This window comes from Callionymus lyra, chromosome 15, assembly GCF_982586985.1.
Source record: "Callionymus lyra chromosome 15, fCalLyr1.hap1.1, whole genome shotgun sequence".
NCBI classification, from domain to species: domain Eukaryota; kingdom Metazoa; phylum Chordata; class Actinopteri; order Syngnathiformes; family Callionymidae; genus Callionymus; species Callionymus lyra.
In genome coordinates, this window is record NC_141832.1 from 7,723,683 (window position 1) to 7,737,569 (window position 13,887).

Below are 13,887 nucleotides of genomic sequence, written 5' to 3' on the forward strand. Positions count from 1 at the left end.
ACAGCTTGTGTGAACAAGTGTTTCATTGCAGATCAGGAGCGACCGAGTTTCTGTTTGACATTGAAAGCGTATCAACCTGTCTCTCCGCTTCCCCTCGCTCTCCTCCTCCGCAGACCCGTACGTGAAGGCGTCGCTGGTGTGTGACGGGCGTCGGCTAAAAAAGAGGAAGACGTCCATCAAGAAGAACACGCTGAACCCCACCTACAACGAGGCGCTGGTCTTCGACATCCCCAACGAGAACATCGAGAGCGTCTCCATCGTCATCGCCGTCATGGACTACGACTGGTGAGACGACGTCTCTCTGAGCAAACAGGAAGCGGCTTCTTGAGACTCCTCCCCTTCCTCTTCCTCTTCCTCTTCCCGCCAGCATCGGCCATAACGAGGTGATCGGCATGTGCCGCGTGGGCAGCGACGCCGACGGTCCCGGCAGAGAACACTGGACCGCCATGTTGGCCAATCCTCGCAAACCCATCGAGCACTGGCATCAGCTGGTGGAGGTGAGGTGGCGCCAAAACATTATGACCACTTATGTCGTCTCACTATTGTAAACGTATTCACTAAAAACTTCGTCCACCTTCCCCGCGCAGGAGAAGGCGATCGGAACCTTCGTGTCGAAGCCGGCGCCGGCGACCTCCCCGAAGCCTCACATCGTGGTGGACAGTCCTCACTCCGACTAACTCGGTGAGCGTCTCCCTTCGATCGCGGCGATCTTGTTAACACGCCTCGCTCCGTCGGTATCTGCGGCGCCCGATCTGTGCAGCAGCTGCTCCGGAGCGAGGGCGTTCTGCAGCGACTGCCGGCGCGAGATAACGTGCGGAGGGAGGCAGATGAGCTGTGAGGCAGAAGCATCTGTATCGGCTTATGTAACCCCTGCCTCACCAGAACCCCCCCCCCCAAAAAAATCGCTCCATATCTCTTAACACACACACACACACTGCCTGTGGCTCTTCAATCATGCTGTTCTGACTCGTGGTGTTCCTCAAGGTTCAGTTTTAGGTCCTCTTGTGTTTGGTTAATTCCTTAAGTACTGTAGGTCATAATTGAAACAAACAACTGGGCGTGTGTATTGTCAACAATCTGTTGATACGATATGTATCACGATACGATGTATTGTGCAATACTGTAGTGACAAGTATATACTTGTAGTATTGTCCAGTACTTGACTCTGGTGTTGTGATAGTGTAGTAACAAGTATATATGTGTAGTATTGTCCAGTACTTGACTCTGGTGTTGTGATAGTGTAGTAACAAGTATATATGTGTAGTATTGTCGAGTACTTGACTCTGGTGTTGTGATACTGTAGTAACAAGTATATATGTGTAGTATTGTCCAGTACTTGACTCTGGTGTTGTGATAGTGTAGTAACAAGTATATATGTGTAGTATTGCCCAGTACTTGACTCTGGTGTTGTGATAGTGTAGTAACAAGTATATATGTGTAGTATTGTCCAGTACTTGACTCTGGTGTTGTAGTATTTACAGACCACATGACTCTTGACGAAGTCGTGCTTTCATTTGTTTTCAAACCAAAATATGTCCAAACATCAGCTTTAAAAGCTGCTGGACTCACTGTATCCTCTCGTCCTCAGTCAGCACTGTATCCTCCCGTCCTTAGTCATCACTGTATCCTCTCATCCTCCGTCATCACTTTATCCTCTCTTTCCTCAGTCATCACTGTATCCTCTCGTCCTTAGTCATCACTGTATCCTCTCATCCTCCGTCATCACTTTATCCTCTCTTTCCTCAGTCATCACTGTATCCTCTCGTCCTTAGTCATCACTGTATCCTCTCGTCCTCAGTCAGCACTGTATCCTCCCATCCTTAGTCATCACTGTATCCTCTCGTCCTCAGTCAGCACTGTATCCTCCCGTCCTTAGTCATCACTGTATCCTCTCATCCTCCGTCATCACTTTATCCTCTCTTTCCTCAGTCATCACTGTATCCTCTCGTCCTTAGTCATCACTGTATCCTCTCGTCCTTAGTCATCACTGTATCCTCTCGTCCTCAGTCATCACTGTATCCTCTCTTTCCTGAGTCATCACTGTATCCTCTCGTCCTTAGTAATCACTGTATCCTCTCGTCCTCAGTCATCAATGTATCCTCTCTTCCTCAGTCATCACTGTATCCTCTCGTCCTCAGTCATCACTGTATCCTCTCATCCTCAGTCATCACTGTAATCTCTCTTCCTCAGTCATCACTGTATCCTCTCGTCCTCAGTCATCACTGTATCCTCTCATCCTCAGTCATCACTGTATCCTCTCGTCCTCAGTCATCAATGTATCCTCTCGTCCTCAGTCATCACTGTATCCTCTCGTCCTCAGTCATCAATGTATCCTCTCTTCCTCAGTCATCACTGTATCCTCTCGTCCTCAGTCATCACTGTATCCTCTCGTCCTCAGTCATCACATTTCATTCTACCTTTAAAGGCAGAGGACGTAACGACTGCTGCCATCTAGTGGCCGGAAGTTTATTTTGCGACACAAGACAGAGCGTGAATATGTGTGAACTGTAAATAAAAATACAGTCACCATGACAACGGATAAAATGTGTTTTTTCAGATAAAACTCAGTTTCTTTGGTGCCTCCAGGTCTAACGCTCTCTCCTGCCCCCCCCACAGGTGATCCTCGTCCCCACAGCTCTCTTTTCTTTCCTCCTCTCATCTGTGAATAATTCTCTCCATCCAAGAGCGCGAGAGAGACTCAGTCCGGAGGAAAAACAAAAAAAAACAACCTGGGGAAGTGAGATTCTGCGGCGGGTGTCGGGGTCGTGCAGACGGAGGTCCGGGATCTCGGAGGAGGGCGACTTTACGGAAGTCATTCCAGGACTCGTGTTGACCAGGACCAAAGCTCCATGTTTCCTCAGACCTGGTCACCAACACCAGGGGCCACCACACCCCCCACACCCCCCAAATAACCATGATTATTCATATTTTCTTAACATCTTAATGACATTTTAATGTAACCTTCAATATTTATTTTCTCATTATAGTATTTTCTCACTGTATTTATTTTTTAAATTTTTTTTTTTTCAAAAACAAAGGTTTAGACGAGTCAATGTTTTTTTTGTTTTTAATGGAACATTCCTGAATTTCATATTTTGATTTAATTATATTATAACGTTTGAAAATAGTCCTATTAAATCAACAAACAAATCCAATATTTAATATTTAAAGCAATATTTCAAACGTTTCTTTATCATTTTAAATTTTTGTTTTTTTAAGCTAAACATGTTTTTTTTGTTGAAATATTTATTTTATTTTACATTATAAGCAATATTTTTTTATTTGAAAGTATTTAAAAGTACATTAACCTGATTTTTATTTATTCAATGATAATTTTTTTTAAATCACACGATATTAAGTATATTTTTCAATTCATCCCATGATGCAACTCTTCTATCTGTTCTCTGGAGTCGAAGGCTCCTGACGTGGCCCCTCGGGAAGGAAAAACCGGGGGCCCCTCGTTCACCTTTATTTTCCCGCGGACCCTCTCGGTGGTCCCCGGGGGGGGGGGGGGGCTTTGTTCCCGCCGTTCAGGTGTCGAGACTTTTTCCCGCCGAGGAGCGACGCCCGAGAACCCGGCGGGACTTTATTGATGTCAGAGGAGCCAAAAATGAATTCTCAGCATGTTATTGTGTTCCTCGTGCTTCTGGTCCAGGATCTGTTTGAGGAGAGAAAAAAAAAAAACAAACAACAAATTCTGCATCTTTGTTTTTTTGTTTGTTTTTTTAAAACGGTCAAGACGACATCGTCCGGGTTTGTTGAAAGACAACATGAAGGACACACACATCTGTGTTGCTGTGTGTTTCCGTGTTTGTGGGTGTGTTTGTTTTGTATTGTGTGTCTGTGCGTGTGCCCCCCGACCCCTGACCCCCTGACCCCTCCACTGACTCCCTGCAGACTAGTCTCAGAGCCAAACGTGTCTTCTGTCTGGAGTGTGTGTGTGCGTGTGTGCGAGTTAGAGTGTGTGCTGCCACGAGGACGGCGCCGTCGTCTCATAGACTCTAGTTTATATCGTCTATGTCGTCCTCAACACCCCCGACCCCCCCACCCCCCGACCCCCTCACCCCCGCCCCCCCCGCCCGCCCCCTTTGCCTGATGTAAGTAACCGTGTTGGTTGTGTACTTCTTTCAGTAACTTGTGTGTGTTCGTCCGAGGGGCTTTTAAAAAAAAAAGACGCAGCGAAGACCGAACGTTTGTTAAGAGTCGACATAAAAAGAGAAGCTTGATGATGATGATGATGATGATGATGATGATGATGAAGATAGAGAAAAAATGTGAATAAACTTTGCTACGATGGCGGCATCGTGACGACGTCGGATTCGTCGAAAACTAGAGAAACTTACTGCACTTACTTTACGAAAAGCCATTGACGAGTGACGAGTCAGAACGACGCGCTAAAGCTAATCCCGTCGCGGCGGCGTTAGCGCGACGCCCGATCGGGGGCTACGTCCACCCCTCGTGCTGCCGACAAAACAAACACTTTTGAACGTGTAAACGAGACGACTTCTCAAATGAAGTCTACAAAATGTGTAATTACAACAACAGCAATTATTTAAGTAGAATTTTATTAATAAGAGAGAAAATTGTAAAAAAATAAGTAATTAAAAATATATATAGTGAAAAAGTTTATAGTTTGTTTACGAATCTTCCAGGATCAGTGTCTCGTAGTGATGACATCACATTCTCCAGCACCAGCGTGGACGTAGCCAGGCCCGCGGATCTACTTTTCTCGCGGAGGGACGCACGTCACATCACCCCCCCCCCCCCCCCCCCCCCCCGGCGTGATTGATCAGCTTGTATAAGTAGATATGTTATCGACCGGGCCGAGCTCAAGGACCCATAACTCTCTCTTCCCTCAGCGCCCCCCCCCCCCCCCCCCCACACACCCCCCACTCCAGTCTCCCCTATTTAGCCCCCCTGATGGATCGCTGAGCCGGTATCAGAACCAGCTCGCTCTTCTCTTCCTCCCTCCGTCCACCGCCGCCGCCGCCGCCTCCCTCCATCCCTGCCCTCTGTCTGTCTGATTACCGTCTGATTACTCACCTCAGCTCACACCTCCTCCCTCCCTCCTCCCTCCCTCCCTCCCTCCCTCCCTCCGTCCTCCCTCCGTCCTCCCTCCGTCCTCCCTCCGTCCTCCCTCCGTCCTCCGTCCGTCCTCCCTCCGTCCTCCCTCCGTCCTCCCTCCGTCCTCCCTCCTTCCTCCCTCCGTCCTCCCTCCGTCCTCCCTCCTTCCTCCCTCCTTCCTCCCTCCGTCCTCCCTCCATCCTCCCTCCGTCCTCCCTCCTTCATCCCTCCCTCCTCCCTCCCTCCTCCCTCCGTCCTCCCTCCGTCCTCCCTCCTTCCTCCCTCCTCCCTCCCTCCTCCCTCCGTCCTCCCTCCGTCCTCCCTCCGTCCTCCCTCCTTCCTCCCTCCGTCCTCCCTCCGTCCTCCCTCCGTCCTCCCTCCTTCCTCCCTCCGTCCTCCCTCCGTCCTCCCTCCTTCCTCCCTCCGTCCTCCCTCCCTCCTCCCTCCCTCCTCCCTCCTCCGAAGGCGCTTGCATGCTTCTATTAACACGAATGATGTCAAACTAAAAAAAAAAAAAAAAATACAAGCGAGCTGACGATACTAACTCTACTAACAAGACGGAGCCGTCGTCGTCAGAAAAAAAAGATTGCATTGAATCTTTTACTCTCCGACTCCCAACTTGTTTTCTATATGCGTATATAAATAATCTATAAATATATAAATAAAGGTTTACTTTTTTTATGGGTTCACTCGCGAGGGTTCGGTCGGAGCGGTTCGGTGAATGTGACTTGTGGCTGGAAAAATCATGGCGACGATGGAAATAAAGGTTATATATCGTTCACCTTGTGTCGGGGGTTTGTTTTTTCTTCTGCTGCCGCCGCCGCCGCCGCGGCGCTAAATAAAGAGCGGCGTCTATATTTAACCCTGCGAGGACGCTCCACCTGGACGCGGTTCTTATCGGCCCGGCGCTCGGGTCGCCCCGTAATTATTCAGCCGCTTTTTCATGAATACTTTATTGTGGCTGCCTTTTTCTTTTTTTTTTGCCTAAATGCAAAATGGAGTTTCCTCCTCCTGACGGCGCTAACGCCACGAGGGCTTTTATGTTGCATTAGTGTTGCGAGCTCCCTGAAAAAGAATGTTCCTTCCAAGATGTTCGTAGAATTGTCTGAGGTAGTTACCGTTAAAAGGTGCCGAAATAACCCGCCAAGGAGACCATCTTGAGGGATCAATAAAGTTCTACCTACCTACCTACAATCCATTTTGTTGTTGCGCTTTACTAGGAGTGCCAAATGGGTCCAATTGGGATTATGATACCTGTGGTACCAGGGGCGGCAATCGTGGCCGAAAAGGGAGACCCTGGACGGTGTAGGTGTGCAGTACCTTAATGATACCTGGATTAACAATAAAAACAATACTCAATAAAATATATACTTAAAAGGTCAAGACAACACCGAGACAAACACAGGAGTCTCAGAAGATCAGGAAAAAGCACAAATAAAAAGGTCTTAAGATGTTTCTTGAAGGAGTCAAACATCATCAAACACAGAGATGGTTCCAAAGCTTAGGAGCAACAGCCTGGAAGGATTTCTCTCCTCTGGTCCTGAACCGTGTTCAGTAGATTCTGATCCACAGACCTCAGAGCCCGAGCTGGGGTGTAAGTCTGGATCAGATCACTGATGGAAGGTCTGACCATGAATAGATCTGGAAGTAAGAACCAGAATTTTAAAATGATCCTGAAAGAAACTGGCAGCCAGTGAAGAGTTTTGGAGAAATGTGAGTTCTTCTACTAGAGCGGCTCAGAATTCTCGATGCAGAGTTTTGTATTAACTGTCGTGATCTTGAGAAAGAAGTTGGTAAACGTGTCTTGGAAACACCCTCATCTTAGCGCTCCTTCTTCGCCGAAAACCCTTCTTAAGAGCCTTTCTTACATTCTTAAGAATGATCAAATCTGCGAAAACGACCGGCTACACTGAAAGACTGCAAAAACGTGGTACACTAACGGACAATAACTTCTAGAAAATCACCACTCAACCACAGACAAGGTCTGACCATGAATAGATCTGAAAGTAAGAACCAATATTTTAAAGTTGATCCTGAAAGAAACTGGCAGCCAGTGAAGAGTTTTAAGGATCGGATAAATGTGAGTTCTTCTACTAGAGCAGGGGGCCACCATGATGAAAAAGACACTAGGGACAGTGCGCCTTTACCATCATATTTTCTAAAAGGCCGGCTGGGTTTGTTTCAGGTAAAAAATAAAATGTGCTGAATAACCAAATGGTCATTTTCTTTGTTATACTTGCTGGGGGTGCTAAATTGGTCCAGTTGGGATAATGATAACTCTGGTACTATAGGCGGCAACCATGGCGAAAAGGGAGACCCTGGACAAGTGTAGGTGTGCAGCGTAGTCTATATGTCACATCCTGCCATAATGAAGACTTTTAAAAGCCTTCTGGATAAGATAGCCGACCAGTCGCTTTTTTGTTGCGCTTTACTCGGAGCACTAAATGGGGCCAATTGTGATATCGATACCGGCGGTACTATAGGTGGCCAACATGACGAGGGGACAGAGGACTCAGTTGCGGACCAGACTTGATTGGATAATAAAGTGTTTTTTAATAAAGTGGTCGAGTGTCTTGAGGTGGGTCCAGGTCCGGTTGACTCGGCGGTGCGGGTGGTGGAGGACCGGGCCCGGAGCTGGAGTGTGAGTTGTGTTGGCAGGTGGATTATGGTGAGTCGCAAGAAGCTGAGGAATTAGCGCCTTGACAGGCAGACAAGTGGACGACACTGGAACTGATTTGCTCAAAGAACTAGACTGAGAACCAACCGTTACTGTTTGACGGTCAGGCACAGACTGGATTGCAGAGCAGGTTCTTAAGCTCCTCCGGTGATTGCCCGACAGATGAGGAGGAGGGACGGACTCCCAGGTGGGGAGGAGGAGTCGAGACAGTCTCAGGTAATTTACCACTGAAAGGTGCTGAATAACCGTTGTGCTTTACTATGAGTACTGAAGGGTGACATTGGAATAACAATACACGTAGTACCATAGGTGGCTACCATAATGACAAAGTAGACCCTGGACTGTGTAGGTGCCAACTAGTAAATTTTACCACTAAACCACTTACCACTACCACAGAGTTTACCACTAAAAGATGGCCAAATAACTGTCCTGCAGGCTGATTCTGTTGTACTAAAGGGGGCCAATTGGGGAACAAGTAGGGGTACAAATACCTGTGGTACTGAAGGCGACGACGATAACGAAAAAAAGACTGGAAGGGGTTGGTATGCCACCTGATGATGTCCCCTCCTGTTGTCCTGATTAAACGTTTGGAATGGTTTGTATTGTTTTTCTCAGGTAGTTCCCGCCGAAAAGTGTCCAAATCAACAACGTTGTCGCGCTTCGCCTGGAGTCCTTAAGAGAGCAAAGTGCGGTAGTGTTGCATATGAAAACGTGGACAATGTAGGTATGTCGCCTATTGATGACGTCACATCCTCCTGCTACAACAGAAGCCCAAGGAAGCTCTGCGGTGTGGCGAAGGTGAGATGGGGCCCTCGCACTCCTCGTTGGTGGGGCCCCTGGATAAAATAGTACACAAGATCGTGTACTTATGGAACTAACAAAATTGGAAGAAAATAAAGTATTTTCACGTATTAGGGATGCAACGAGATCTACACTACATTGTTGCAGTCTTCGGATATTTTCATTTACCACAGACAAGTTGCTGTTTTAATCAAATAAACAATCTTGTTTTTTGGACCTACACACATCACTGCACGAAAGTGGACGTGAACTATGGTTGTGTATTGGCAAGAATCTGGCGATACGGTACGTAACACGATACATGTGAGACGATACGATATATTGCGATACTGTAGGAACGATATATTCGAATTTAATTGTAATAAAAAACATCATAACAATGAACATCCAATGCTAGTACATGCTTAACATCAGCCATAGTGGATGGACATGAGTTACGGTATACAAGCTGGTCCACACGCCCAGATTTCATACTGCAGATCGCATGGTTCGCATCGAAATTCAATTCAATTCAAACATCACAAAGTTCGTCAACAGGACGACCTTTGGCACGGAGTAAAGGACGAATGATGCCAACTAGTGGCCGGAGGTTTAATTGCACCACGAAAATGAATAAGCGCTGTAAATATTTGAGTTAATTCTGAATTTAAAAATCCAATGATGGTGTTTTACACACACACTATTGAAATATAAACCATGAAATAACTATGATTATTTAAAATACTGATGTAGTGCTATTGAATATTGATACAGTATTAGTTAAAAAACATTATATTGCTAGTGAGGTAAACAATATATACTTCGATGCATGTTTTTGAGTCATAAGACGGAATAATAAGCATTTATTTAGCAAAAAAACATGTTCCATTTAATAGTATTTCTAGTAATAGTGTCTAGAATAGAGTTTATGCCTCAACCTGTTTTTACCTGTTTCTTTCTGAGATGTTGCTGCGGTAAGATGTTGTTTATCCTTCACGACTGCATCGTAAACCTCTGAGCACAGAGAGAGAGAAATGGATTCACGCCTGAATCGCAGACGGCGTGCGACTGTAGGACGAAGCTTCGCCGGCGTCGCGTGGTCGACTCGCCGCTGAGGGATTATTCTGAGAAACTTAAATACCAATCCTGTCCACTCCGGGCTCCGGCACCAAGTGATCAAGGTCAACGGGACGACCTCGTCTCCCAGGGGGGGAAGGGTTCGGACCCCCGGCTGCAAAAACCTTGCATTTCTGCTCATGACAGCGAGGAACCTGCGGGGAGAGAGCGAAGCGAGCGCGTTACGTAACCAGCGCATCCTCGGTCACACCAGCCGAATCTCTAACGACGCGGAGGAAGTTCATTACGATCATCTATAATAATCCAGCTGTCAGCTTATGTGGATCAGTCCCCCCCCCCCCCCCCCCAGTGTGAGGCAAACAGCTCCAGGTTAACCCCCTCCTCAACACCTCCAGGGACCCCCTCCCTCCCTGCCTCTCGCAGCTCACTGAACTGAGTGAAATGTCTTTCCGACTAAATGATTTTTTTTTTTTTTTGCACGGTGGGAACGTTGCCATGGAGACAGAAACCCCCCTCTCTCCTCCTCCTCCCACTTTTCTCTACAGTCTACAGTGTTAAAGCTAACTGGTGCTTTGTCACGTGTGTGTGTGTGTGTGTGTGTGTGTGTGTGTGTGTGTGTGTGCTCACACTCCTTGAACTGTTCACAGTGTCAGCGAGGCTGCAGGTGCTCCATCCTTCCCTCCATCCTCGCTCTCCCTTCATCCTCCTCCTCTGTCATCCACTGATCCTCTCCTCTCCGACACTACAGCCTCGCCGGATTCCCAGCAGCCCCCGTGAGTGCCTTTCGGAGATCATGTGACTAACAACGTGCAACGCGAATCAATGGAGATGCTAATTAGCGGCTCCGGCGGCGACGGTCGGGATCAAATGATCACGTTTTGAAAGGACGAGAGCGACGAGCTAATAATTAGCCGCTCGAGTGGTTCATTTGACGCTTAATACCTTTTTCGCACACTTCACACTTCCGAGCCCTGGTCGTTGTGTTTCTGCCGGTGGTCTACTCCAGGTGGCCGTTCGTAACATCGCGTCGCAAAACAACCACTGATATCAATTTGTACGTCTGACAACTAACTACATTTTCGGACCAACATACCGTATTCTTTCTTGCAATGTTGTTTTAACGTTGGGTTTGTTTCCTATGTTGGGAGTTCACTCTCTGACCAATCAGTGGCCAGTAGTGGGTCAACGTCACCTTTTAAAGTGACGACTCGGCCGGCTTGGAACCACAGCGGATCGGTTCCACACACAGCGAACAGGAAAATGTTGTCGGAACATGATCTGGAGCTTGTAATCCATGCGTTTGTTTCTTCTCGTCTGGACTATTGTAACAGTTTGTTTTCATGTCTTAACAAGAAGGATCGTCTCGTCTGCAGTTGATACAAAACTCTGCAGCGAGAATTCTGACCTGCTCTAGTAGAAGAACTCACATTTCTCCGATCCTTAAAACTCTTCACTTCCAGTTTCTTTCAGGATCAACTTTAAAATTCTGGTTCTTACTTCCAGATCTATTCATGGTCAGAGCTTCCATCAGTGATCTGATCCAGACTTACACCCCAGCTCGGGCTCTGAGGTCTGTGGATCAGAATCTACTGATGGTTCCTGAACACGGTTCCGGACCAGAGGAGAGAAATCCTTCCAGACTGTTGCTCCTAAGCTTTGGAACAATCTCTGTGTTTGATGATCTACTGACACCTTCAAGAAACATCTTAAGACATTTTAATTTGTGCTTTTCCCTGATTTTCTGATTTTCTCCTGTGTTTGTCTTATGTGTCTTGATCTTTTGAAGTATATGTATTGTGTATTGTTTTGATTGTCAAAGCGCTTTGTGACCCTGGTCTAGAAAGGCGCTCTAGAATTAACCATTACTTACTTACTTACTTTCTTATGACAAAAGCTTTGTTATAAGGTCTTATTTGGGAGCTGTTCACCGCTGTGGTTCTGAAATCACTTTAGTTATCATTGGTCTCTAAGACGGCTGTTAACAAGTGTTTATATCCCTCTGCAATGTGATGTTATTAATAATATTAATGGCATTTTTGAAAAGGAAAAAAATGTTCTAGAACTTCATCCTGTGACACAGCCAAAAAGAAAGGAACCTGGAATAACTGGAGATATGATGGATATGTCATAACCTTTTTTGTACCCCTGTGTCCTCACCGTCTTTTTAACTATAACTTTTGAAGTTGCTAAGTATCATCTTGGGCCCATACTTTTGATTCTTCTTTTAGAGCTTGGATTTCCATCTGCCGTGGTTTTTAACCACGAGAGATGCGTTAAATAGACACATCTTTACTGCTGGTCTGGTTGCTTTGGACAAGTTCTGTCTGGTTCCATCTTCCCGGACTACTAAAGAATCAGTAAACCTTGTGCGTTCCTAATGGTCGCAAATCCCTGATCATTGTTGTTCTGCTTCATGTCCCCGGGTCATATTCGTCCTCTTCAAACAGGGCTGTGGAAAACCAAGGCAAAGGGTTAAGAAAGTCAGGATTTAATTCGATGAGAACAAACAGGTCCCGAACCAGACGAGCTTTATCGCACATAGGCATGTTCCTTCCACCTCAGACTCCCCTGGACTCTGATGCAGAGGTCTTCGGGTTTTAGCATCCTCGGCGGAACCATTTCTTTGTTTACTCGCGACAGAAAGAAACTGGAGGTAAATACTTGTGCACAAAGATTTGAAGCGGCAACAATGACGCCAGCGACTCTTTTGTTTTTCGCTGCGAGCACAAAGAGGTTGGCGTGAGAACCTACTTTGCCTTGTTTACAGTTTTTAACATCTCCTGGCGCAACCACTATAAATAATAAACCTTTCAAAAATAATGAATTCGGTGCAAGCGTGAGAGTGCGAGAGCTTGTGCTGGAGCCGGAGGAGCAGCAGGAGTTGACCTTCTCCGTAATATGTTTCCATGGAAGAACATAATGATATTCACATCAGAATCCAAATCAAGGAGCTTCAATGCCGACACACGCAGAGCTAACGTTTTGTTTTCGTTAAAGTCAAATTTAGGCTGACACGGCAGATAACAAAAGACTTCTGACCTTTACAAGCGAAGCCAGACGGCCTCATTTAGCCCGGGAACTAGTTCCTACCTGCTGTCCTTTAGAAAGGTAGGGGTAAGGTCAGGGTTAGGTTTAGGGTTAGGGTTAGGGTTAGGGTTAGGGTTAGGTTTAGGGTTAGGGTTAGGGTTAGGGTTAGGGTTAGGGTTAGGTTTAGGGTTAGGGTAAGGGTTAGGGTTAGGGTTAGGTTTAGGGTTAGGGTTAGGGTTAGGGTTAGGGTTAGGGTTAGGGTGTTGATTTCCTACTGCCAATACAACCACTGTATGTTTTTAGACTGTGGGAGGAAACCGGAGTATCGGAAGGAAACTCAGACTAAAGAACAGACATACAAACTCCACACAGAATGACCACAAGAATGCTACCGTGCGCTATAGAGTAACTGTTCCCTAAATGATTGGTTTTCATCCTGAAACAAAACGAAAGCTGACTCAGGTAGTTATGGGTCACTAGCTTTTGGCACAACAGTGCCTTGTAATGACAGGATTTTACTCAGAGATTATGAAAAAAGGTCGTAGACCCACCGGCCTCGATGAGGCATTACCGCTCGACGCTCTGGTGCACACTGAGTCAACGTGCCATCTGATCTAGAGACGTAGCCAAACCGGAGCGCTTCCCACTCCGTCAACGTACAACGGGCTACCAATGCGCAGCCGTCCACTCTCAAGAGATGCGGCCGTTGACGTTGACGAGTCGGCAGCTAATGTTGCCAACTCAACACGATAAGTTTCAACACAAAGAGCACGAGAGCGAGAGATGCCAGCCTGTCATGGGTGACCGAGAAACAAAGGTGGTGCTCTCCACAGGTTTGGGTGGGGAGGTGGACGGTGCCGTCTGTTTTGGCTACCATAAGATCTCGGAATTACTTCTCGGCCGGAACCCAAATCAAGTCTCACCTTCTTGGACTCTGGCTTTGTGACACGATCAGTGTGTCTAGAGCGTTCTCAGTCCTGGCGGGACGGGAAGGTAACAGCATGCTCGTTGCGATTACCTGTCGTGAGCTATGCATCTGGCCCTTTAGCATCCCAGCTGGGTTCCGCTGTCGGCAGCAGACGTATTGTCTTCTAACCGCCCGGATCCCGAAGACGTGACGGCCATTCATATTTCATTGTTCCAGTCTCGGGACCAAAACAGAGGAATAAATACCGCGCGCCGCCGTCTGACATCTCCAAAGGCCCGTCCTTTCCGAGCCGCCCGTCTGTAATTGCTTGGCAACTGCTGCTATGGCGTGTGCT

At 47.0% G+C, this 13,887-nt stretch overlaps 1 protein-coding gene across 1 annotated transcript in view; it reads left to right on the forward strand.

The window, feature by feature from the left end:
• syt3 (synaptotagmin III) overlaps nucleotides 1–5,843 on the forward strand; it is a 40,207-nt gene extending 34,364 nt beyond the window's left edge. Inside the window, exons 10-13 of the mRNA XM_087809861.1 lie at nucleotides 114–285; nucleotides 368–497; nucleotides 588–681; nucleotides 2,617–5,843. Coding sequence (XP_087665987.1) covers nucleotides 114–285; nucleotides 368–497; nucleotides 588–677 — 392 coding nt within the window. The 3' untranslated portion in view covers nucleotides 678–681; nucleotides 2,617–5,843. The remainder of the gene's footprint in view (nucleotides 1–113; nucleotides 286–367; nucleotides 498–587; nucleotides 682–2,616) is intronic.
• The last annotated feature ends 8,044 nt before the right edge of the window (nucleotides 5,844–13,887 follow it).